Genomic DNA, 26306 nt, shown 5'->3' on the forward strand with positions numbered 1-26306 from the left:
TCCATCCCACTGTGTGCTGTGGCCACAGCGCTCTGGGCCAGGGCAGGTACAGCGGTTCCAGGAACACAATCCCACACCAGGCATGGGGAGACAACCTGAACAGAGTTACACCCTGAAAACACAAGCGACCCAAAAGATGCCCCAAGTTGAATATTTTCACAACTGCTACCACATCCAACCCCTGCACACTCCACTTTATCTCCCTGCACAGCCTCAGTCAGGGTTTTAAAACACGCAGCTGCTTGTAATCGGCTGGGGGGGAGCTTCCCTTCCCGATTGAAGAGTTTGGTTTGTGTTCTCCACAAGCCTGAAATTTGTCCAGTTAATGTATTGTTATTTTGGAGGAAAGATTTGTGATGTGGAAAAAGGGGAAACTTCCCCCTCCCACCACACCCCCCCCCAAAAAAAATTAAAAATTTTAAAAAAACCCTAACAAACAACAAAATAACCTCACAAACATCTGGGGAAATTTCTTTGAGAAATGATGCAAAGAAATATGGAGTAACCTGCAAACTCACGAGGAAGAACAAACACGGAGATCCAAAAAAAGAGAGGGAGATGATACAAATGAAGCTAAACCACTAAGCAAACACAGCGAGCTGGGAACACAGCAACAACACAGACACCGCTCCATAAACCAGCGCAGAGCCCACACTCCCAGGCAAACCCACAATGCACTCGCCACGCATCGCTACAAACCCGCAAGCAAACAGAGAAACAAAGACAGCGAGAGCCGCGCCGGGATGCGAAGGCAGCGGCGGGCAGGGCAGGCAGCGGCGGCGTTCATGCACATGGGCCCGGCGAGACGCGAGCGGACGCACAGGCGGCAGCAGCATTACCCTGAGCTCAGCTCCTTCTCTCCCGCAATAGGCACCGCGCACCATACGGCTCTATTCCCTCTGGCATTGCGAGGGCTCCCCTGCCACTGAGCTCAGCCCATAAACCACTCCCAAACCCCAGCAGAGGCTTCTGTTTTTTGTTCGGGCCAATGAGAAAAGTATAGCTCACTCTTCCTTCCTCCCAGGAGCAGCGCCGGCTGGTTGAAATCCCTGAGCCTGAAACCGAATACCACAGACCCATGAGCCAACTGCAAGTGCCAGCGCGGGGAAAGGCGCGGGCCTCGCTCCCCATCCCCGGGCGGGAGCGCCGCTCCGGGTGTCGGGGGAGAGCGGCCCCCGGCAGCATCCCGGCACCGCGGGGGCCCTTCTGCCGGGCCTGCGAGCGGGGAACAAAGGCTACCTCGGGGCGCCTCGGCCCGCACCGACAGCGCTCCCACACTGGGGCCCTGCAGCTGGAAGCCACGAATTGCGCCGCAAGACAAAAGAAACCATTGTCACCCGGGAGGCACCGGCCCGGCTGCCGCCCCCGCGCTCGCCTCACCGGGCAGCGACCGGCCCCGCCGCTGCGGGGAGGGCCCGGCTGCCCCGCGGGCATGAGGGATGAGCCCCAGCATCTCCTCAGGGAGGGCCCCGGCTTCCCTAGGGGTGAGCCCTGGCTGCTCCTGCGGGGATGAACCCGGCTTTCCTCAAGGATGACCCCCGCTCCCCCGTTAGGGATGACGAACCCCGCGCTCCGCCGGACCCCCAGTACCGGGCCGGCCGTGCCCGTGGAAGGCCGCTCGGAGCCGGCCGGAGCGGGCCCTGTGCCCCTGCCCTGCCGGGACCAACCTTCGCCCCGTCCCCCTCCTGGAGAGCGGTACCGAGCGCTCCCAGCCCGAGGGAACGAACCAAATCGTCGCACACCGCGGTCACCACACCCCGCGCACTTCAAACGCACATGAAAGGCCCGGCTCCTGCCCCGAGGGGGTTACGGTCCGAGGCAGTCGCACACAGAAACAACACCCGAGATAAGAGAAACCAGTTTTCTGCCATGCACCGGAGAGTTTGCGAAGTGCCTGCAAATCACACTCTCAGACCACACTGGCACCAAAGCGAGCGACAACGCTTCCCTCGTCGCACCCTTGCCCGGTCCCAGCCCCGGTGGAACACCAAGGGTATACGGGGCGGGCTCGGATTTTTTATTCTTTTTTCCCACCGCAGTGAACTGAACCAAGCCAAAAACCCACCGAGAGCCAGGCCTGTCTGCCCCTGGAACAGCAGTTTGGTGTCTGTGAGAGCACAACTCATTTCTTCATCCTGCGACAAGGCTGTTCAGCTCCAGGGCCACCACAAACTGTTGTAAACACTGGTGGTTATTTGAGTTACATGTGTGATGCTGCTCCTCCAAGTTCTACCTGAAGGAGGATTTGAGACTCATGCACTGTTCTGAAGACATCACATTTTATTTACTTTCCTAGCTTGGAAAGTCTTAACAAACATGCATTGGTGTAAATTTTTTTGCTGCATTCTATTTATTCTGTCTGCACTTTGTATGCCACAAATGGCATACAAAGTGCAGACAAGTCTCTCCCATGTACAAACCAGTTTTTTTTTTGCTGCATTCTATTTATAGAGGTTTTGTTCAAAAGCAATCCACAAATGGCATACAAAGTGCAGACAAGTCTCTCCCATGTACAAACCAGTGCCAGGTTGCCTTGTGGGACCTGCGAGCTCCCTGGATTCCCTGTCTCCAGAGGCACCCTCAGCTTCTAATTAGACCACAGCTCAGCAGAGCATTTTAGCATCTGTTTAAATCCATCCCTACTTAGTAAAGGAATGAATAGAAAGGAACGGATGGCTGAACAACAGCCTGGGAGAGGGAGAATAGGGCTGAGGACATGCTAACAGAGCAGCATTCTTTTGTGAACAGGTAGATGTTTCACACAACATATCCCATCCTTAACTGAAGTCCAGCATCATTATAGCAATGCTTAGATATTTAAAGTAATAGAAAGAATTTTGAAGGTAAAAAGGAGTTTGCAGTGACCAAAGCTTTCATTTTCATTTGTTCCACAACAGAAATATTACCAAGTTCTTAGAAATTTCTGGTACTGTTTCATGTCCTGAACTGTAGCTATTCACTGCCACTGCATTGCAAATAATCTTGCAAGGCTATAAACACAAAACCTAATAAAGAGGATAATAATTTCAGCAGGGCTATCTCTTTTGATAAATGAAAAATCAAATTAGTTTGGTTATTTTTTGGTTTTTTGTTTTTTGGGGCTTTTTTTGTTGACTCAGCTGTATCCAGATTGCTTCAGTTCTGGATGAATTTAAACAGAAAAACAAATCTCAGCTTGTCTTGAGCTACCTGAAAATGATGTTGGTGATATAACAAGCTTCTGCCCCTAAAAGCTGATGTTAAAATATCATTGCCTTTTTCTGTTGGCTGTTGGTTACACAGCATCTTCCCACTCTCATCCAGGATCCCACGTCTGCGGGACTTTTCTCAGCAACTTACACCCTGGGATGTGAAAGAGGGGACATAAACTATTGCCCCACTTAATACCGTCCTCTAAGGCTGCTGTGAGGTAAGCAGCCATTTACCTACAGGCAGAAAAATAACTTCATTACCCAGAATATTTTGGAGAAGTTAATGGTGCAAGTCCAAGCGCAGGGCAGGGTGGTCTCCAGCGCGCGCGGCGCTCCTGGTAACCGAAGCAGCAGATGGAGCGTTCTCTAACTTCACTCCCAGCACGGAACTCGACGTGCAGGAGCCAAGACAGACATTTGTGTCTGGTAATGCCATCTGTGTCTGCGAAACTGCAGCGCTCTCGCTGGAGTGCTTTTTGTTTGTAGGGAACACGTTAATGGTGGGGATGGCATACTGCAAACTCAGAATTATGGGAATGCTCGGAACGAGAAAGGAATGAATCGATCCCATTTCTGAGCAACAACAGTCATTAATAAAGCATATGAATATAGATGATTCACAAAAAAGAATGGGCAGTGTGAAACAAGTAGCAGCACTGACTTGTGGCTCCACAACTGAACGTGATTATCCTTAATAAGGGCTCAAACCCTCTGGATACTCACAGCAGTAGCTGGGACCAGGAAAGGGTCTACAGGAAAGGGTCAAGTTGAATTCCCAAAGATGGAGAAAGGCAATCTCTTGAGGAGTTCATCTTTAAACCAGACAAGCTCATGGAAGAGCAATTTCTTTGAGAGTCATTGGGCACACAGAAACACTTCTACCTCAGGACAGCCCCTGCCTGAACTGCAGACAGTCAAAGTTCAGAAGGTAACTTTTAGGAGCAGCATCATTTTATGCTCACACCATTCTTACACTCCTGCCAGGGCATCAATGCCAGTGCCTAACAGGTAACTGAGAGCCACAGATCTTCATCCTGATCTGGTATAGCTTCTCTTGTGCTCACAGACTGTCACTGTTTGTTACTGGTTTTGTCTTTGTGGCTTCTTCAGACTGATGAGGGGTTTGTGCCAACAGTGCTGTAAATCATCCTTCTCTAGTCTTTCTGTGAGATGACACTCAGTAGCAACATCCTCATCACTCCAGCTGCATCACCCTCGCCTTTAACACTCATGCCTGGTAACTCCTTTTTCCAACATCAAACTCTATTGTCACATTTCAAGCATTCACAGTCTTTCAGTGTTTAGCTTCCCTGTACCTATCACATCTACTAGTTTATCAAGCTGTCAACCTCCACCTTCCCTTTGCCAGTGACAGCAACCTCCAAGGCTCCGTGTCTGCTTCTTCATCAGGCATCTCCTACCAGGCCACGCTCCACAAATGGGAAAAACTCCATGTCAAAATCTGTTGATTTGGTACGTCTCTAAAATCCCTTTGAAACCTACCATCTGGCATTTCATGATGCAAGTAGTGAACTGCAAGCATATACTCTGCTTTTTCTGCTAAATTCTGTTAGTCGTGTTGCTACCTTATCCTTCAAAGCATCTCTGCCTTGCTCTGTTTACTTGCTACATCTTTTTCAGCATCTGGAGTGTGCCTGCTCTAGGAGAGGAATAGTTTCCTTTATTTCTTACCTTGTACCATCCATGAATCCTTAGGCCCTGAATCATGATTCAGTTTCTTAGCTATGGCAAATTATAAATAATGTTATTTAGCTGACTAACCACTTGAGAAGCAAGTGCTGCTCTGCTGCTGGTTTATTGTGTGACCTCAGGCAAGTCACTTGGGACATTTCCAAATGCATGGAGACTCCAGTCCACATCCAGTTACCCTAATGAGCAGTTTGATCTTTTCAAAATGTAGGAGTATCTTTAACTTCCACTGAAATCAGTGGTGCTGAGCCTAATCCCCAGTGCTTGTCACAGCGTCTCTGCTTTTATGGAGACCTTTACCTTCCAAAATGTTTATTTTTACAGAACAAGGGTAAATGCTACATATCACTTCCTGACTGCACACTCCTTTGTATCTGTTAGTACCAATCTATTTTACAGTTTGGAAGGAGTTCTGAGTGATTTGCAGAACACCAGAGGTTGATTCAACAGCAGAGCCTGGGATGCTGCCAGCATTCAGTCTGGCCAATAAAACAGAAACAGCAGTGAAGGGCTTCCAGGATTACCTGGTGTTCATCAGCCATACAGGTCATTACATCATTAAAGGAACCCCTGTCTCAGCTGTACTCATTCCCATGAAACTTGCAGTGCACATTTTGAGGCCCCCAAATAGTTCCTTTTTCCAATCACCACATAAAAAGTTTCAAGGAAGACATTAAAGCAGAAGAAAAAGCAAAGTGAGCCAATGCTTGCCCAGAACCTAGAGCTGAGATTGGCAGAACCAGGACAAACTGCTCTTGTGTTCAGTCTCAAACCTGCCCTGAGCAAGTCCTGAGCCTGGACAGTCAGTCCAATCTTTGACCTTGCCCTTGAAAAACTGAATGGAAAGCCAAACTGACAGGAAGGGCAGTGACAGAGTATCTAGGAAGTCACACACACCCATTAAAAATGGACTTCAAGCTCATTTCACAAAACATTTCTCAGCTAATAATGTCTGTCATTAGCAGTTTAGAACCCGGGCAGGATCTGAGCCCAGCCTACAGCAGGACTCTGACTACACTGTGTGACATATCTGTGTGATGTGATTTCTTCGGGTAGCACTTTCAGAGAATTTACTACTTAAGGTCAGTTTGCCATTTTCAAAAAAGAGTTGCTCAAAATTGAAAAATAAAAATGCACTTTTCAAAGACTGTGTTCATCAAAGTTAAAATTATTTAAGGCAGTCAAGAGCAGAGCTTTTTAAAGACTTACTTTTTCACTTTGGGGTATTTCATCTCTGAAATAGCATTGGTGGCATCCGTCTGTCTCTCCTTCAAGTGCTGTGGCCACATATTATCCACCCAGTCGACTAAGTCCACCTGAAAGGCCACCAGAATCAACTGTTAGCTCCTGAACACATGGTAGGACATATTCTTGTTGGCTAAAACTCTTCCAGTGACAGCAGCAGATGCTCACAGACAGGGAGAACATTGCTGTTCAGCAAAAGTCCTGTGCACTCAACTTGTTAAGGTGCAGCATTTTATCACCACAATTCAACCCCTGAAAACACAGGGGAAGCAGAGTTTTACAGTCAGTTTACCCGAGTGCAAATTCTGTCTCATGAGCACCTGTGAGCACCTTCTCTTGTACTGTCTGTGGCATGTTTGTAGCCAACAGCCTAGAAATTGCATTTATGAACATGAAAATGCAAACATAAAAGGGATTATACTATGCTATTATCTTGCATTTCAAGGAGGAAATAGGACTGATTCCATCATTATCACAACTGTATGTGAAAAAAAAAAACTTGCTTACTGCCCTGATTCTGAAATAATTCCCACATTCTGATACTGCAACCCAGAGTTTGCACAGCAGGGAACCTAAATCAGGTATTTCTGCCTTACACGGGATCAAAACTCTGCAGGATTCAAGGGAATATCTTATACAAATATATAGGAGATGACTTTAGGTACTGGACTTCCACAACACCCTCTCTTCTACTCCCATGGGAATGCAAATCTCTCTTTCAATGAGATCTAAATATTCCTGGTTTTACAAACAACTGTGCACTCAGGCTATTTTAAACAGCTATGAAATAACCATTTACACGTGATAACAGGTACCTAACTGTGTATTTCATTTCTAAGCACCCAGGAAATTTGCACAGATGTTTTAAAAGCTCGCTGAGCACAATGTGTTTGGGAAAACCGGGATCAATTGAACACAAGAAATTCCCCAGAGCACCTTCAAATTGCCCGCTAAGTGTCTGAATGACAGCAAAAATCTGAATGAACTTCTAAATACGTGTTTAATATTCAAATTTGTGATCTATGTGTAAAAGAACAAAGGAGTCTAGTTAAGAATTACTTCTCCAAATCAGCAATTAGAGCTGCCATCTATTTGTGAGCCGTTCAGGCAGCAGTGTGGTGTTTCTGTTGTCTTCTCGGGTAAGAGATGTCCCCAGCAGGAAAAAAAAAACCTGCTGCTGTAACTAGAAGAGGACTTAGAAATCAGGTAAGAAGTGTTTGAAAACAAAACATCATAGAGCTGTAGTTTTACCCCCAGCTGCATGCTAGCATAGCACACATGGCTACATTTCAGTGATAAATGAAGTAATTTTTCCTAAGAAGATCACAGTTTCATGCCAGTGACTCCATTGGGAATAAAATCACAAGAGCCCTCTACCTTTAAAAAGTATGTACAAATCTACCCCCTTACCTACTGCTAATTCTGACATAGCAGTGATTATGCTGATTTAATTATGTAAACATTTCTACATTTAACAATTGTGTTCCCAACTTTTTTTGCTTTGGAACACCCTGAACATTTTTTTGGATAAAAGGAGTGTTCATATATAATGAGCCCAAGCTTTCTGAGAGTTTAAGCTTCTTTAGAGGAGGAAAAATACTACATAGGTATTTAATTTTGGATGAAGTTTCCTCTAAATATCTTGAGAAGAACTGTGTATCAGTGCAAATTGCATGATTAACAGCTCATCAGGTACCTAATTCCTGTAAATTAAGTTCCACTGTCAAGGAGACCAGCTTTCTACTTGGCTAAAAATGAGATCCTGACACTAAACGAGCAGGAGTTCCGGGCACTTCCCATCACCTTGTTTAAACTCCCTGATTTATTTCTGGGAAGAAGCTGCAATAAAGCCCATCACCAGAGGCTCCCTTACCACGTTGGGGCGCTTGACAATGTTCTCCAGCTTGGTGTGACTGAACTCCAGGCTGATGACGTTGTAGAGCTTCTCCCTCTGGGCCTCTGGGGTCTCGTAGTACCTGACAAACTGAGACATGCTCATCTCAACTCCCCTCTGTGTGTTCACATCCATCACATCCACGATCCGGCGGCTTCCTGCAAGCACAGCAGCAGTCTCACAACATCTGCCTTGCCATCATTTATGTATATACACATACAGGTGTGTGTGTTATTTTATATATCTATATATATCAGTTCTCAGTGACTGCAGGGAAACTGCAGGAAAAGAGGATGAGACCAGTACCAGCCCTTCCATGGCTCCTAAGAAGCTCAAACAGTGAGCAAGGAAGTAACTTAGAACTAGACTTTTTGCCCAATGTGACACTGAACAGGTCACCTGGTTCTTCACAGAGATGGAGAGAGCAGTTTTCTCCTTCATGTGAATTGATGCGAGCAGAAGTACATTAAAAACTATGAAGAAGTAATACAATATGGTAGCAGGGGGCAGGCAAGACAAATTGCTCTCCAAATCATACTGCAATTTTCTAAACATCCATATGTCTCTCAAGATGCTTTTACTCATGTGCAAAAACTATCCACAAAGAGCAAAAACTGCCTTGCATCACTGGATACTGTAAACTGCTGAACATTCCCAATTCCAGTGGATGAAAGCACTAAATGCCATAGAGGAGTGAGCCCCCACTTTGGATCTCTCAACAAAAACCACAAGCCTTACTTTCAGCTCCTCGAGTGGCAGACATACAAGTCTCATTAGCACCAGAATGTTGAGCAGCAGTTTTAGTCGAGCCTTCAGCTTTACACAGATTAATCCACAATCTTCTCTTCGGCCAACTGGAAGGTTTCACCTCTCCCAGCAATTTCATCATCCTAATTAGCAGTTCGTTTGTGTGTGAGCGAACAGGAGCCCATGAGAGACATGCCTCGTTTCCAGGAGAGGATTCCAGCAAACAAACTCGCAGTGCTTCCAAAAAATCTCTCCAAAACAATTTCCACCGCCAAAGAAATAATTCAAAATAAATTGCATTAATACAAAATGTAGGGCTGCGATGCACCATCAGAGGGAATTATTAATAATTACAGCACCTGGTCTATCATGTGCTTGGGAGCAGTATTTCAGCAGGAGTAATAGCCTGGATTGCTGCTCTCCATTACAAACATCCTTAGCCCCTGATAGCAATGACAGTGACAGATGTGATAATGACTCTGCAAAGGAACTCAAGACCATAAAGCTTTGAAATCAAAACGAAAAATTTATATAGTGTAAATCTAGAATAGTCCCACCAGCCTGTCAGTCAAACTCCTCATTCCAAGGGCAAGGAACAGGAGCCCATCCTTGGGCTGGGCTTGGGACTGTCTGGAGTGTTGCCACCTTGAGGCAGGATGGGGAGAGTTTAGTTATGTGTGAAAAAGCACAAGAGTCCTTAAATTTGGCATCTGCATGTTTGAAACAACATATATAAAATCTAGTTATGGGTTGGAGGGTTTTGTTGTGGTGGTTTTGTTTTTTTTTAACTGTGAGCTTTACTATCTAGGGGAATGTTCTTTTTTCAATTCCACAGGTTAGCAGCTTGGGGTGGAGTCCTGTTAAACATGCTCCTAATGAAAGCCATCCTGATCTCTGCTTCCAGAGCCTGGGATCAAAGCAATGGCTACAGCCCAGAGGGGCTGAGGACACAGATACTGAAAGATTGCATTTGAAGGGCTGCGTGGCTGAGCCTGGGATCTGCCACATTTTAGTTTAGGTCTGATCTCAGCTTTGCTGTTAGCAACCTTGTAGAGCCTCTCAATTATCCTTTCCAAAAGAAAAATCAGCAGTTACCTGATGAATTAAGAGTATGAGGAGCAGTTCAATAGCAGGTTTGTTAAATGAACACGATTATCAATTACAGGCAGAAGAGCTTAAGATTTGAATTGATAATCTCTTGACTTCCAAATTAAAGAGTAATTTGAGGGGATGTTTTTCTCTTAAGCCACAGTACTGTCAAACAAGCCTATACATAATGATTCTTGGAGTACTGCTCACAGAATTTGAGATGTATAATTAGAGGTTCACATCCTGGTGTTCACTGCCCACTGCACAGCAGCTCTGGCTCCCTGCCAGCTTTATCTCTTCTGTCCTGAAAAAATTCAGCTCTTTCTTCTATCTCCTGTTCCTAGTACAAGGTGAAAAAAATATCATCTAGGAGAGTAAAGAGCAGGGGAAAGAAGCACACAGAGGCTCCAAAAAGTGATGGCAGGCTGAGAGATCTCAGGTCAGGCTGGATTTCTGAGCAGCTCCACACACATTTTACCATGATCCATTTCTGTTAACCACTTCCTAGGCATGGCCTTATCACACTCTGTGTTCTCAAAGAAGGGACCCCCTTCAGCCAAGCCTGGGGCAGCCCAGCAGATCCCAACAGGACCTCAGTGACCCTGGCAGCCTCTCACCCTCTTTCCCACCTGTCCCTCACTTCAGCTCATCACCATGGACATGGATTAACGGGCACCTGGAGCCCTGGCAGAGTCTCCCTCTGCTGACAGGGGAAGCCTCAGTGTGCTGTGCACCACTTCACCCTTGACTTCCCTGGATGTTTTTCCAGTAGAGCTCTGGACTGGGCAATGTGGGATTAAGAGGCACTGCTTCCTCTCTGGCAGCAGATGTGATTCAGAGGCGGAGTGGTGATGCTGGGGGATTTTACAGCCTAAAGAAACATCTTCCTCTCCTGCTGCTTGCTCATGGAGCACAAGTGAATCCCCAAAGGATGACAAAGACAGTAACTAAGAAACAAGCTAGTGCCATCTCTGACAAGAGGAACAGACAACAGCAAGAAGGAGACAGAAGAATCAATTGCAGGGATGTAAGGGGGGAAAAAAAAATCTATCAGTATGAGCTACAGGAGAACTACGCTTTGCTTAAAACCTTAAAAACATATCAAGTTACTCCAGCCCATGTATTAGTAAAATCCCCATTAGAATTAAGGTGACAATAGCATATATAATATCAGTTTCCTTTATTTAGGGCCTAATGACCAAGACACTGTAAAGATTCTCATAGATTGAATTCTACAGCATTTCTATATGCTGTAATATAATTTTTTTTTCACATAGAAATGAACATCTGAAGGAAAAAACGACTTGTGCAGGGTCCCTGCCTCCCACTGCCCACCCTGGACAAGGTGGTTTGGTACAGAGATTGGGTCTTCTGGGCTTCTTGGTAAAACAAGAGCAGCAGGGAAGCAAACCTTGTTTCCTTGTCAGAGAGATAGCTGTGCTCCAGGAATGAAGGCTACACAGGCATCTTCCCTGCACCAGCAAATAATTTCCCAAATCACAGCTCACCAAGCCCACCCCAAACACTTTGGGAATGATGGAATGATGGGCTCCAGCTCTGAAGTCATTCAGCAAAGTTCTCGTTGATCTCCCCTGCAGAGTTTGCACCCACACTTCCCTTCATGTATAAAATATTCTAACAATTTTCCAGAGAGGAAACAGGGAATGGGAAATGCTGGGACTGTAATCATATCCTCTGTTGTCCAACAGCTGCCATGTTTTATTTCTAACAAGTGAAGCACTGCCTTCCCCTGTCTGAGCTTCAGGTTGTCCAAGCTGCCAGACTCCAGCCTTCAGCATGGCCCATCCTTTTCCATGATGTGGATTTAGCATGGATATTTGGAGCAGTGGAAGCAATGCAAACATGAACCACACAGCAGAGTATGAGAAATGCACAGGAGGTGTGAATCAGAGCTGCAAATGACACCAGAGTTTTCTAGGCTGTGGTCTCCTCTCCAGCACAGCACCAGCAGGAAAAGGTGCAACTCCCCCACAGCAGAGGAAAGAGGAAATGTCCTTTCTGTAAGAATGATTATCAAGCCTGTCCATTAAGAGGATAAAGCTACCTTGGGGAATTATTTTAACCCTCTGTGGCTGAATTGAGATCTGTGCTGAAGGTACATTATAGTGTTGACAACCAGAAACCTCCAACGCCGAGGGACCGGCCCACTGGTCCTGCCTAATCTTTATGCTTCTTATGAGGAAAAAAATCCTTGGTTTGTAAAGCAGGATTTTTGGCAGAGCCTCAGGAAATCTGCCAGCCTCGCTAGCGGGTTAATTGTACCTAAAGACTGAGGCTTTGACTTGCATCCCAGTTAATCCCCCCGGAGCTCCCGGAGCTGGAAGCACGTATTCTTCTGCTGCCCACGGGAGACTATTATGATATCCCCTGCTGACTGGGAGGGATGTGAATCCGAGCAGAAAGTCCTTACTCAAGTGGAGCTACTCCCGACATTCCCTGCATTTCAGAGCGAGGGTACGAACAAATGAAGAGGCGCGTCCCGATCCCATCGCTCTGAGTGCCACCAGAGGGCACAGAAGAACAAAGGGAAGCGAGCCCGGCCATCGCAGACAGCTCTGCCCAGAGCTCCCCGCCCAGCCCTTCCCCAGGGAGCCCCAGAAGCCCCAGGAGCCCCAGGAGCCCCAGGGAGCCCCAGGAGCCCCAGGAGCCCCAGGAGCCCCAGGAGCCGAGCTGACTCCATCCTCCCCTCGGCCGCTCTCTGTCCCCGCCGCCAGTCCGGCCGTGCAGCAGGAGCTCTCTCAGCGGGGTCACAGCATCTCCTCCTCACCGAGGGGTGAAACTGCCCTGACACGACCCTTCCCCTCGGGCCCCTCTGCAGCTTCATCGTTTGATATCAAAGTGCCGAATTGCGATAAGCCGCGGGAGGAGCTGTTTGCACACAACAAAATGTGTGCAGGAGCAGCCTGTGAGCCCCTTCGGCCTCAGTGCTGCAGGACGGGGCTGGAGAAAGGCGCTCAGGCAGATCAGGTGTTTTGGTGGCATTCTGTGGAATTAAGCAGTATCCTTACACCTACCCAAGCCATCGTTTTTAGTGATTCTTTGAAGCTTCAGACAGTGAAAAAATTCCTTATACAAAGGAGCATTTTATTTCTAATTTTTTTACAGTATTCCAATGCATTAACTTGTAGTATAAGCAAGCTCCAGGTGGCTGAAAACACTGAGCACACAAATTACAATTATCGAAAGAAAAATAACACAAGGTCCAAGAAAAGTGGGATGGGATATAACTTTGGTGAAAATATTATGGTTTATTTATCTATCAAATTTAATTTAAGACCATTAATCATTTCCTAAAATGTCTCAATATAAAATATATCTAACAGTAACAATACAGAAAAATGTTATAAAAATTATAACCTTTCAGCCCTCTGAAGCCTCATCATCAGCCCATAATGAGGAAAACTTGATTCTCCTCATACTTTGCAATTAGAAAATGGAAGAAGACCTTCAGCTACTCTCACATTACCAATCAACATGTGACTACACCAGCATCCTGCAGCTCCCCTGTGGTCTACAAGGGTATCTGAAGGTGTCAAAGGTTGGTATTAATATATATTTTAGGTAAAGGCACAACACTTGAAGGCAAAACAACTACCATAAAATATTTAGGATTTTGGGTGGGATCACTCCAAAATAAGACAGCTCATTTCTAGTCTGGATGAGCTAAAGCAGAAGATGCTTATTGCAGAAACACAGTGTGACTATGGGGAGTTATTCTAAAACAGCTGTTCTGCTTGATTTTTCCACATGGATAATTCATCTTTAAATCCACCTGTAGACAGAAGCTTTGAGATGCCCGACCACACCAACACATCACTTCAATTTCACTTTCATGTCCTGACATCATGGAAATACATTCTCTTGGAGGTTGTATTTTTGTTGTAATGTTCATTCAAAGCAGGTTTATTGCTGTTTATATCTGGACATGAACATGACTGTTTTAGCAAAACTGTCCCAGTTTAACTAAGATTTTTTTAAAGAGTTTGCCTGTGTTAGGCAAAGGACAAAGTTAAAGAGAGCTCAAACAGGAAGTTCAGCTCTAAAAATAGAACTGGTTCTACTTCCAAAATGACAAGTCAGCGGACGTGCTAAACATAGGCGAGTGAGTGTTATAAGATTTCATTTTTACTTCTAGGAGAAAGAAAAATAAAAAAGGCATGATGAGAGAGCATCAAATGCCTTCTTTTTATTTATTTTATTACACAGAAGCCCTAATCATGGTTCAAAGTTCACTCACCTGGCACTTCTGATGCACAGAGCCCCAGAGGAAGCTTATGACAGAGGTGGAAGGCTATGTCCATTACAGCTTAGCCCAGCACTGGTTAGTGCTGACAGCTAAACAAGCACCAAAATAATATAAAAATAATAAATGCTATATATATTCCTCCACCTTTCTGAAGGGAGAAAGACAGCATGAGTTTTCAGCTGGTTCAACTTCCTGAACCACCTCACTATGAGAAAGAGGAAAGCCTGTGCCAGCACACAGGAGGGGATGGGAGAGCAACGCCAGAAGTGAGGAGAGAAGGAAGAGAATGAGCAGGATGCCAATTTAGAGTTGCTTAATTGGTATGGCAAAAAAAGCAAATTGTTGGCTGCAACAGGGAGCACAAGGAGCAGAGACACTTCCCCATGTCACATAACAGGCAGCAGCAGCAAAGCTAGAGGCCAGTTTAGATGACAGAGATGGTCTGGCACCAGAGCCTGGTATTGGTATTAGAGGGAGAAGTTTCTATTTCCAGTCTATCAGGAACACTGGGTAAGTTTTAACCTCTGTCTGCCCTAGGTCCTGGTTTCATGATACAAACTGTTCACCAATACTCAAGAAACTGATGAGGCTTAAATAATTTTTTTTTAAGCGGGGTCAGCTCCCTGCCTACTTCCCAGCACAGTTCCACAAAGATCAGGGGAAGGATGTGCAGCCAGCACCAGCACTGGAGGAAAACCCACAGTGACACCAACCACAGCCCCAGCTCCCTCCTGCTATTACAGACTGCAGCTTTTCTTCTTAAACAATGAGCTGTTTAAGAGGCACAAAACCAGTGAGTGTTAAATGAAGCAACATCCTCTGAAAGTCTGCAATGCAACACTTTAATAGACAGAGATTTCCACTTTATTTATGCACTTCTCCACCTTAACACTGGTGGATGCCAAAGTCCCAAAGGGTTCCTTCAGAGCTGCTACAAACCACTTCAATTTTCAACAAATTAGAGCCCTCAGACTGTAGGAAAATCACTAATGGAACCTTCACTTGAAAAAAATCCATTCAGAAACTTTGCTGCCTAGTTACTAATTTTAATTCTGCCCAGGAGACAACACAGTGCAGCTCCACAACTTTGTAATTCTTCCTAGCCCTGGGCTAACGTGGAGGAGGTCAGAAATCACATTAGGCTGTCTGATTGACATATGGGACTGCTGGTGTCCCACAAAGAAGGGAAAGATTCCATGGGAAACAAAAAACCCCACCTGTCAAGTCCTACTGGTCCTGTTTACAGCAAAGTGTGCTGCTCTCTCTATCACTATTGGTTCATGGCTGGAAAGAGTATCCTAAGAACATCTATTCCAGTCTGGAAGGATTTACCTGTACTTCCTCACAAACTTCTATGGAATTAGGGGGTAAAACAAGTTCTGTACAGCACAGCACTCCTCAAGGAAAGAGGGATACAGAGAAAACAGGAGAGGTCGCTCAAGGGAAAAGAAAGAAAAAAGCACAAAGACAAAAGGATGAGCCAATAAACCTCCAGTGCTGTACTTTGGAAAGAGAAACCTGCTAGACAAAATTGGAATCAATCATTTCAATGAAATAGCACATTATATTTTGTTTTATTTTACTTTTATTGTCCAGATGTTTCCTCTTTGCAGTACTCAAATTTAAAAATAAATGCAGTAGGAGTCTGTCCAGTTCATACCAACAGTACTTATAAACCCCTCTGTTGACAGACCATTGGTTTGACTCCATCTGAGCTTACAGACTACTGGGAAATTATCATTTTCAGTGGTAATATTTATTTGCTGATTTTAGGCCTGACTTAGCACATTTCCCAGTTTAGAGCATGAAGCATGCTGACAGGCCCGACAGCATGACTGTGAGCAATTTGGAACTTGACTTTAAAAACTAAGCATTTTTTAAAAATAGTGCAAGTTTTAAAAACAAGCTTTGGTCACAAAACAACATGATGGAGGAAACAATTTATTTTTATGGACTGGATCTCAAACACATGTTTCTGAATAACATCTGAGACAAATCAGTGGGGCCCTGATGAAAGTTGCTTTCTGATTCTCCATTTTTCCCTTTGGAAAGTTTGTAGGCAGGTACATAACCCAGCTCCCTGAAAACACAGGTTTTGGGTTTTTAGCCTCAGACCAATGGGAATAGCAGTGACATGTAATTATTTTACAATCACTTGTGAGGAACATCCAAGTTCAGCCTCCTGCAGGGAGCCATCCTTATCTCCTGCTTCAAGGTGCTCTTGGCTCCCCTGCTCCTCTCAGCTGTCAGACACACGTGGGTCTCTTGTGGATCTGAGTCCCTTGATAAACTCAGGGTGTGACCTGCAGGGTCCAGAGGCTGAGGTACCCTCAGCTGGAATTCTCACAGCCTGAGGAACAGGTTCACAAGTTGGTATAAAACTACACAGACATTGGCCTTCCAAACTATGGATGTTTCTTTAACTCAGGTTTTCTTAATATTCCAACACTCCCACTCACATGAGAAGCAAAAAAGCAGAACTCAGAGATCACCCAGTGAGGCACAAAACCCCCGTGAGAAATAAGAGGAGAAGTCTTGCAATGAATGGAAATATTTCATCCAAGTACCTCCCCTCCCATGAGATCAGTGATGACTCCTCTCCCCTAGAAGAGCCTGGTCCAGTGTGTTTTAAAAAATGCATTATTTGGGTCCCAGGAGCAGAGCACAGACCTCACTGCTTCCTCCTTGTCCCTCCACACAAGACTCCTGGAGACACAGCAGTTACTGACTCCTGACTCAGCTCTTCTGCTCTTCCCAACGTGGCATTCCCATTCACAGGACAAATCCCCACACCAGGGGAGAACCATACATCTTAATCAAGACTTAGATGCAAGTCTGGGGGCAGACTTTTGCACTTCCTTTGAGCAGCCAGTTTAATTTTGGGAAGTGCTCCTTACAACAGAGCCTCTCTAATGAGCCTCCCTCCTAACTCCTCTCGGTCTCCAATTTCACAACTTCCTTGAAACAAATGGAGCGTTGCTCTATAGAAAAAGCAACACTGGGTCCCTATTCAGCAGAAATGATGGAAAGTTTTCTGAGCTGCAGTGTGTGGCTGCTTTGTCCTTCTTTTGTATCTACAAGGCTAATTTTCTTTCACAGGATGGAGAACTGTACATTGATTAAGACAAAATTTCCCCTACTTGCCCGCAGACCACACTACGAGCCTCTCGACTTGCTTTGTAGTTGGATGTGAATTCAACCATGATACAATTTTCAGAACAGATCAATTTGAGAGGAGCAGCAAACACGCAGGAGGAATGAACCAAAAAATCACTAGGAAGCAGCTACTCAGGGACACTTCTCTGATTTGCTTTCAGCTTTTTTGAGTAGCTGCTAACAAAAAGCTGAAGGTTTGCACAGCCAGCTGGGGGACCATTGTGCAGACACACCACAAGAAATGTGTGCTAATGCAAAAGGAGTGTTTTACACAGTCTCTGCCCTCCCTCCTGCCTTTACCCACCTGACCTGCAGTCACCACCAGCACCACAATTTTCTCTTCCATGGAAACACTGCTTATGATTCTTGATTCAGTACTGAATGAAATGTACACATGTGTATGTGTACACATCTATAAACGTGTGTACAGATTTTAATAGGTATATAAAACATTTTATAGAGCCAGAATAATTATTACCTACAATGTTTATATCGCTTTCTATTCCTTTTTCAATATAACCTGCTTCCAGAATCATGAGTTAGGGGGGGTTATTGTCTCTCTGTGAAGTACCTGGCATGCATATTCCCATTTTAACTGGAATTCCTGGGGACTACAGCAGTGTGTGTATTTAAGAGAACAAAAATGGCTGGATGGAAGATGCAGAGCCTCACACAGCTTATAGCTGTTAGGTACATTTGATGGGCAGTAATCCTTTCTGTCCCAACTGAATTTAAATTATTTACATCAGCCTGCTGACATTAACTAGTCAGGGAACTTGTTCCTCCCCACCACAGTCTCTGCACAAAGAGGCCATGGCTTCCTACATTCACTACATCATTTACAGTTTACAGGAAAACTAGAAACTGAGACTCCCCAAATTCTGATTTTAGCAGATCATTTCACTTTTCTGCCTGGTTCCCACCTAGGAAAACAAGGCCACACTTCTCACTGTGCACCACCACACTGCAGAATTGCAGTTCCTCATAGAATGAGGAAAATGTTATAGTACTGAACTTCACAAATCTTGCTTAAGGCTCTCCCCTGTGGGAAAAAAAAATAAATTTAAACAGCAGGGAAATACTCCTTTGCAGGCCTGATTTCATCCACTGATGTTAATGAAAGTTCAGATCCTCACTTCAGTGCACTATGATGCACTTAGTGAATAAACCATGAGCAGATGTGTAACAGCACACAGCATCTCCTCCAGAAATTGTCAGCAGGATGAGGGAAGGCTGACCTGCACTTGCAGTGCCAAGCCCTCCACCCTACTTATAGGACTTTTCCCTTGAAAATATCAGGAATTTAATGATGTAACTTATTCTATTACCTTGCCCCACTGACACCATGATTATAAAACTCATAGTTGAGGCAGAGACCTTCACACATATTTATTTAAACAGTCAATTTGCAACTGAAATTTTTGGCTCAGCTCCTGTTCTTTTGGTGTTTCTAATGAGAAGGCAAATCCCAGCAATAATCAAGTATTTCTTCAGCTACTCCCACCAAAGAAAGCAACAGGATATGTAGAGCCTTGGTATTCCTTTCACCCTTTGTCTTGAGATCAAAGCCTGCTGCCAGGTCTTTAGGGATTTGACAGAATCACAGGAATCAAATATTGAAATGATCTATTAGGTCACATCTTGTGCATCATCTCCTTGGGCAGATGAAGATTGGTTTTTGCAACAGTTACTGGAGCTTGCTTATATTTGCTCTTTACTGCCATACCTCAATGCACAAATTGTATCACAATTAAAAGCTTTGCTGCTTTCAACTTTTCTTGGATTCTTTATACATCAAAGTCTTTCAATGCAGTCTGTGAACACAGTAACCAAATATTTCCTACACTTATGAGCATCAGGGTCCAGTCCAGTCTACAGCATCAGATTTTAACAGCAAATTGCATGACTGATGACACATCCTCTGCTGCTCCTACACTTTTTTTTTTTTTAATTCTGTAAATAAACCCATAGTGAGTTAGTTAAATAAAATCAATCAGCGAGTTGATGTCAGTTGTTAGACCACCCCATGAATAGTCTAAGTCCTGTACTTGCACTGTTCCCACTGATACAATGCCTGGCTGGGCACGGTGAATTCCATAGGACAATGCTGCTGATCCTACAGAAGTGACCGCTGTGGTCACAACTTTAACCTCTTCAGCCCAGAGATCACAATAACCCAAAGTCTCTTTTCTTTCTTACAATCCTCAGCATGTTTGAAATCTCCCCTTTTGCCACCTGCTGGGATTGCAAGCTCCACTTTGGGGGTTCACAACAAATTCCTCCCCTGGCACACACAGCTACACCAGCCCAGAGAGGGAAGAGGTGATGCACATCACAGACCCAGCACCACTTCCATTCATTTAGTTTTTTATTTACTTTATTTAGGTGTGAGTGCAAAAGCTGGGATTCAATAGCCTTAGACTGTGGGCCTGTGGCAAGCACATTGAAAACAGGTCAGCTAAAAATTGGAAATAAATGCAAATACATCCAGACTGGCCACTACTGTTTAGAGAGGGACACCGTGCTCGTGCAAGGCCTGCACACCTACCCACAGAGCTCCTGGGCAGACTGGGACAACCCAGGGAGACAAAGGCAATGCAGAGTCACAGGGGGAGGCACTGCAGATGCCACAGAAAAGCAGATACTCCTCTAAATTCAACCCATGGTGACCCAAGAAAACCACTAAAAAAAACCCAATAAAAAGAAGTAATCAGAGAAAGAGCAAGGAGCTCAGTGATAGACTGAGGCACATATCCATGAGCACTTCCTCTTTCTCTCTCCCTTACATGGTTCACAGCTTCCCAAAGTATTCAGGGCTGCCAGCTTCAGACTGTGTGACGTCCATGAAGGACAATATAAAGACAAAATTCAAACAAATGACAAAATGGAATGCTTTGGTTTTCTGACATCAAAGACTGAAACAAATGACTGCTTTCAGTCCTTGAATTCAGGAGTGGCAAAGGCTGGAGAGGGTCCACAGTGGCCAGGGAAGCCCTGGCTTTCAGCAACTTGCTGAGCAAGGCAGTCACCTTTCTCCTTGCTCAGCCCCAGGCAAGCAGTTCCCCTTGCTCTGCAGAGCACTTGGCATAAAACTCTCCCACAGGTACTTATGTGCAGAGAGTGGAGCTGACAATCTGAGAAAATACACTTTTGCTGTTCTGCCCATCTATGACAGGCACCCCTGCAGAAATGACACCAAAGCTTTTGTGCAGATGTGGCAGATGTTCAAGGACACTCTACGAGAGCCAATGACCCTCAATCAAATTTTAAATCAGCTTATGAAGAGGTGACAGTGACATTCTGCCCTTCAGAATTAGCAATCAAATCTACCTTATGCAATGAAATTACAAAGCTTAAGAGTTATTAAATTACAACAGAGCTTTACATCTTTCAAGAGTTGTCTCAAGTTCCTGAGCAGGCCAGGAATTCCTTTCCACTTCTCCATTTGTATTCTTGGCTCACAGCCATTTCAGAGATGAGACATTTCCAACTGCTAAAATTAATCCATCAGCTCAGGTTTTACAGACATCCAGGATAAGGTTTGTATGGAGGTGGGAGTCTGCCTCTGGAAAGTAAAGCTACTGTAGGGCAGTGTTTCATGCACACACATTGCACATGGGTGCACAATCAGGCACTCGTGCCAGAAACAGGAGGTCATGAACATCACCAAATTGAATTACAGCTGGTTGCTGCATTTTTTAAGCCAGGAAAACAGAAAAATCCATCAAGCAATGTCAATGTTTCTTTGGAAGTCTGACAAAAGACTAAAAAATAGACACCTAAGCTCAAGCAAACAAAAACAACATTCAACCCATCCTTTTTTAATTCTCATTATTGCCACAGAGATGAGTTTTCAAAGGGAGATTTAAAAGCTTGTTGTTATTTCCCTGTGACTTTTAGGTTCTCCCCTATGAAGATGGTACAACAGTCACATTAGAAATAGAAAGTAAGAATTCAGCAGAGTTTGGGACCAAAGGCTCATTAACTTCCCATGGAATTTATGTACTTTGGAACAAGCCAGCACCATGTCCTTAAAGGGTTCTGTAACAAATGTGCTTCCCCTGATTCAAAGAAGAAAAGAGAAGAAATGAGAGGCTTAAAAAGCACCAGCAAACTATGATGATGAGCATTTAAAAAGCCAACAACATTTTCCAGACTGTGTTCTCTCTCTATTGACTCCCACACACAATCAGATGCAGAGAGTTATGATCATTCCATTTCACATTCACCAAACATCCTTCCCTCCCCAGGTTCAGCAAAGGATTGAATAAGTTTTCAAAATAGCACGCATTGGAAATGCAAACCTGGAGGTTCAGGAAGATCTGAGGGATTTGCTACCACATATCAACATCTCCAGTGACAGGAGATGTTAATAAAACACGACTTTTTATGTCCTTCATTTGAACATTAGACAGTGAGTGTAGCACATGCAACATAAAACTAGAAAAAAATATCAGCAATAACATGCTATAAGAAGATGCTCACTAGTGTTTCCAGAAATAATGAGTAGATAATTTTAAAATTTGGCATGGAGACAGGAATTTCCCCATGTGCTCTCAGTGTCAATGTGGCTGTTCCACCCAGCACAAATTCCACAGCGAGAAAAACGATTTGCCACAAGACCTGTGATTTTTCAGGTAAAACTTATAGTTCACTTCCCAGATATTTTAGATCTTTTGAATCAAAGTTTCCACCTGTGATGCCAAAAGTCATCAGCTGTATTATAAAAAGGGCAGGTGACAATGTTCTGGACCACATTATGGGCTCAGCACAATGACTCCAAAGAGATTTTGCCCAAACATGATGTAAAAGGACCCATGAGGTGATATCTGGCCAAGAGCAGGGACAGGCATTGCTGATCCAGCTGTGAGCAGGCACACTCTTACATTCAGCTTAATGTCAAAGTTAATTACAAATGTTATTTCTGCTCTATTGTTTCATAAATGTAATTTTATTTATAAATATCCTCCCGCTTTGCTGGCCATGTACACAGGAATCTCCACCCCCTAATACTTCAAAGGACATCAATCTTGAGGAAATGCAACTCCCACACTTTGACTGTTATACAGGAAAAACACTGTTGTTATGCAACACTACGCTGTTCCAAAACATCTCAACGTCAGAGCCTCAGCTCCAGCAGCCTCAGAGACAGAAATGGCAGTTTGTCAGCCATGGAACAAGCTCAGAAAACTGCAACAGGGTCCACAGAATTACAGGGTTTATGCACAAGGCTCCTCCACAGCAAAAAGGGGTTTCTTTCTGCAAATGTGCACATGCAGGTATTTAGGAAATCCATAAAATTTGGGAGTTTATTTTCTAATTTAATGCAGACTGACCACCAAATAACACTTCCCACCCTACTTCCCAAACATTTTCTGCCAGATATTCGAGGCTTTTTTCCTGAGCTTATAAGTGGTCATAAATTAAGCAACATTGCTGAGTTGTTTGTGAAGGAAGGTTATCAGAGATAACCCCTCTCTCACTGATAACCCCAAGTGAGCAGAAATGAGGCACAAGTTCCTCTCCTTTGTTTTTTTAGCCACATCTTTTCCAGACTTGATATTCCTATTGACTATAAAACTCAAAGAGTAATTTTTAAAAACACTTTTCTTTCAGAATGCAGCATTTGAGCTAATTTTAAAGACAAATGCTACCACAAGACAGGTAAATAAAGTGAGTTAATTCTAACTAGCAGGAATGCAGTTAAAAATCTCCAAGAACTGCAGCCAACACATCCAACATCCAGCTTGCTCCACAGTGATGACTTCATGGAGTGCAGGATCACTATTTAGTAACAATTTCAGATAACAATAAATAACACACCCATCTTCAGTAAAAACAGATTTCAAAGAAACATGCAGTATAATCTCTTACTCAAGATGTAGCTTTTCTTAGAGTTAAAAAAACATTAATTTTGCAAAGATTGCTAGGAAACATTTGATGACAGTCGCTTCTCTGGTTTGTGTCTCATCAAAAGCCAGGCAGTTTGCAAGGCTTTGTGCTCAGCCTCTCTTTACAACCTTCCCTGAAAGCACCAACCTGGGCTGACACTGATAAATACTGTGGGGAGAACACAGGCAAAAGGTGATACAGCTCCAGTCACACCTTTTACAAACAGATGCTCTACAACAGATTAAAAAAAAAAAAAATAGGAACTCGATCAATAGAACTGCTGCTTTGCAGGATCACAAAAGTGCTTGTAGGACACCTGTTAAGAGCAAAAGCATTCCCTCCCTTCCAAATGGCCAATTATCCAGCATGAGATCGGAGTCCGGTCAGCACAACTACTAATTAGGGTTCTCCCAGCCTTTTTAATTTACAAATTGCTTCTCCATGCCTTCTCCCAGATTCTGAGAGTTATCACAAATGTCTACAAACACAACTGGACAAGTATTTAAAAGCAATTCTGTTCTGTATAGAGTTAATCCAGTGCATTCAAAATAACTCACCCACTAATAGCTTCACATCTCTAACGGTGAAATCCGGGTCAGGCATTCTGTAATTAGCAAAGAAAGCAAAGTTAAATACTGTCAAGATAAGTATGGGTACACTCTCGTTACCATAATAAAGGAGAAATAAATGTATGGTGCTCTTTGTCCATAGTGCAGGAGGTGGAATCAAGCAAGGCCCCTCTGAAGTGTGGACAGTGCAAGTTTTAATGACACACATGACATCTTAGCATTGGCAAGTGTACAACAGTTTTTCTACTCACAATGAAAGAGAAAAGGTGTCTTTTTGAGCACTTTTTATCAGCACCAGAGTGGGAGAGAAGGGAAGGGGTTGGGAGTGATTTCAATAAAATCCTAAATGTTTATAGCTTGTTAAGCAACTCGTGGTGCCTCATGTCTGTTCCCCAAGGTGAGCATTACCACACTTGCCAAACTGAGGCACAGAGCAGTAAAACAACCTGCTCAAAGCCACATCATCACAGGTTGGAATCATGGCTTGGAAACAAAATATATTTTTAAAAATTTAAAACAAAATAAAGCCCCTTTGTTTTAATGACTGTTCCAAACCTCCTTGTCTGACAGAAGACATCCCGGCTGTATTTGGTGGGTTGGGAAATTGTTCAATTCAATTTGAGCTAATTCAGAGCTAAATTAAATGGTAGCTTAATTGGTTCAGGGATGTTGATCATTTACAGGATCACTTCTAACACAGGCAATGTTTTAGGGCATAATGTAATTAGAGAGTAGCCTGGTCCAGCAAGTGAGTTTTACATGTCAGGGAGAGAGTAAAATTCTGCAGCATAGAAACTGGATGGAAAAAGAAAACAAAAACAGTACTGAGGTTTTAAGGGTGATTGACTTCATTTTACTGACAATATTTCACACTTCACATTGCACAAAAGCTGACTAAGGAATTGTAATGAAAAACAGCCCAGTGGGAAGTGCCAGCTCAGTGCTCTGCCCCTCTTGTACTGCCTCACGTTGAAGACAAACGATTTTTTTCTGGACTTTTGACATTATCTAGTTGAAAACTAGAATAATCCAGCCCATGGACAAACATGAAAACCACTAATTTTTACTATTAGGAAAATGCCTAAAGGTAAAGTTAAAAACTGCATTTCCTGGCATGCACATATCTTGAGAACTATTTGCCAAATTCTCTTTGTCCACTTTCTTTTACTCTTATCACCTTCCTCTGGTGGGATGCAGAGGCCGGACAGTATCTTTTGTTAGTTCTCTGCCAACCCTCACATCTTTGCATTTGGCTGTGAGGGCCTCACAGCTTTGGAATTCACTCCCTCTCTGGAATGAAACAGCCTGAATCTACTGACCTTCAGGGTTCATTCAGAGCTCATCTTTTCTTTCCAAGCACTAGAAAATCAGAAGTAGGGGAAACAGGAACCATTTGTGGGCAACAAGAACATGCCAGGCTTGTCTGCAAATGACAGAGCTTGCTTGTATTTGGTGTCAGAAATGTCCAACAATTAGATAGGCAATCTTTTTCATATTTCTAGAAATCAAAACAAAAATCAACTGCCACACTCCCTCTTACACAATTAGTGCTGGTTTGCTGCAAAACTGTGATAGCAAAAATCCCAAAACCAACTGTTTTCTTGAATGTCACCAGCCATTTGGTTTTCCGTTTATAAATCCAGAACAGCAGCTATGCAAGAACTGTGCAGAAATGTTTTTCCCTTGATGTTATGCAATTTTCAGACAAATGCATCTTGTGTCAAACCACCATGAATGCTCCCAAAGATTTCAAATATCATAAAAAGTGGTGAAGAATAGTACAGCAGGGTGACTTAATTCCGATATATGACTGACTACACTGAAGATGTTCAGCAGTCTGTAATAAACAAATTGTGTTGCTGGTTTCCTCAGGCAGAAGAGAAATGCAAACGCCTCAGTCTGCACTGGGTGCATTTCTGCAAATGTTTAAAGATTTGCTGGAGAACCTATTCAAATCCTAATGAGGATGAGCTCTGGCCAGCACAGGTATCTGATTAACTACAAAACAATGCAAGATGACTGCTGTTCAGATAAGAGATAACACCTCTCCAAAGAGCATTCTCTCCCTGAGTTAGAATCTTGGAAACAGCCCTCCAAGAAAAACAGCTCTCCAAGAAAAACAGCTTCTCCTCTGCAAAGAGATCACAGCGGGGCTTTCCTGCTTTCAGACGTACAAGTAGCAGTTCATGATGGTCAGAAGTACAGAGGAAAGCAATTTGCAGAGTTTCATTGTAAGGATTTTTCCTCATTCCTCTCATTCCTTGCCATTTCAGAGTACCTCCAAGCACAGTAACCAAACTATTCAGCTCTGCACATCTGCCAGGCACAGACTTGCAGGCTGACTGCTCAGCACATGCAAAAGTGGCAGCTTGTATCAGCAGATTTTCAAAACGTCAGAAGTCAAAAAATCATCTTGTATCACGTACTTTGTGGACCATTGTATCTCAAAAGTCACCTTACATATATCTGATCGCCCAATCCACCACGTCATGATGTTCACAGCCTCCTGTGATCTGAAGCCTAGGAATGTTTGTGTCTGCAGGATG

The 26306-nt window shown here is 43.9% G+C and overlaps 1 protein-coding gene across 8 annotated transcripts in view; it reads right to left on the bottom strand.

Annotated features, from left to right (window-relative positions):
* KDM2B (lysine demethylase 2B) overlaps positions 1 to 26306 on the bottom strand; it is a 106529-nt gene that overhangs the window by 74349 nt on the left and 5874 nt on the right. For 6 of the 8 annotated variants that reach the window (XM_041410471.1, XM_041410464.1, XM_041410466.1 and 3 more), the window contains exons 4-6: positions 23749 to 23795; positions 8020 to 8198; positions 6111 to 6217 (exon numbers count right to left, since the gene is read on the bottom strand). In XM_041410471.1, the coding sequence (XP_041266405.1) occupies positions 6111 to 6217; positions 8020 to 8198; positions 23749 to 23795 (333 nt within the window). Of the gene's footprint in view, positions 1 to 839; positions 986 to 6110; positions 6218 to 8019; positions 8199 to 8778; positions 8833 to 23748; positions 23796 to 26306 lie in introns of those variants that run through there. The other 2 variants (XM_041410469.1, XM_041410470.1) reach the window with 2 other exon arrangements.

The sequence above is a fragment of the Onychostruthus taczanowskii genome, unplaced genomic scaffold (genome assembly GCF_017590055.1).
Source record: "Onychostruthus taczanowskii isolate IOZ18803 unplaced genomic scaffold, ASM1759005v1 scaffold32, whole genome shotgun sequence".
NCBI classification, from domain to species: Eukaryota; Metazoa; Chordata; class Aves; order Passeriformes; family Passeridae; genus Onychostruthus; species Onychostruthus taczanowskii.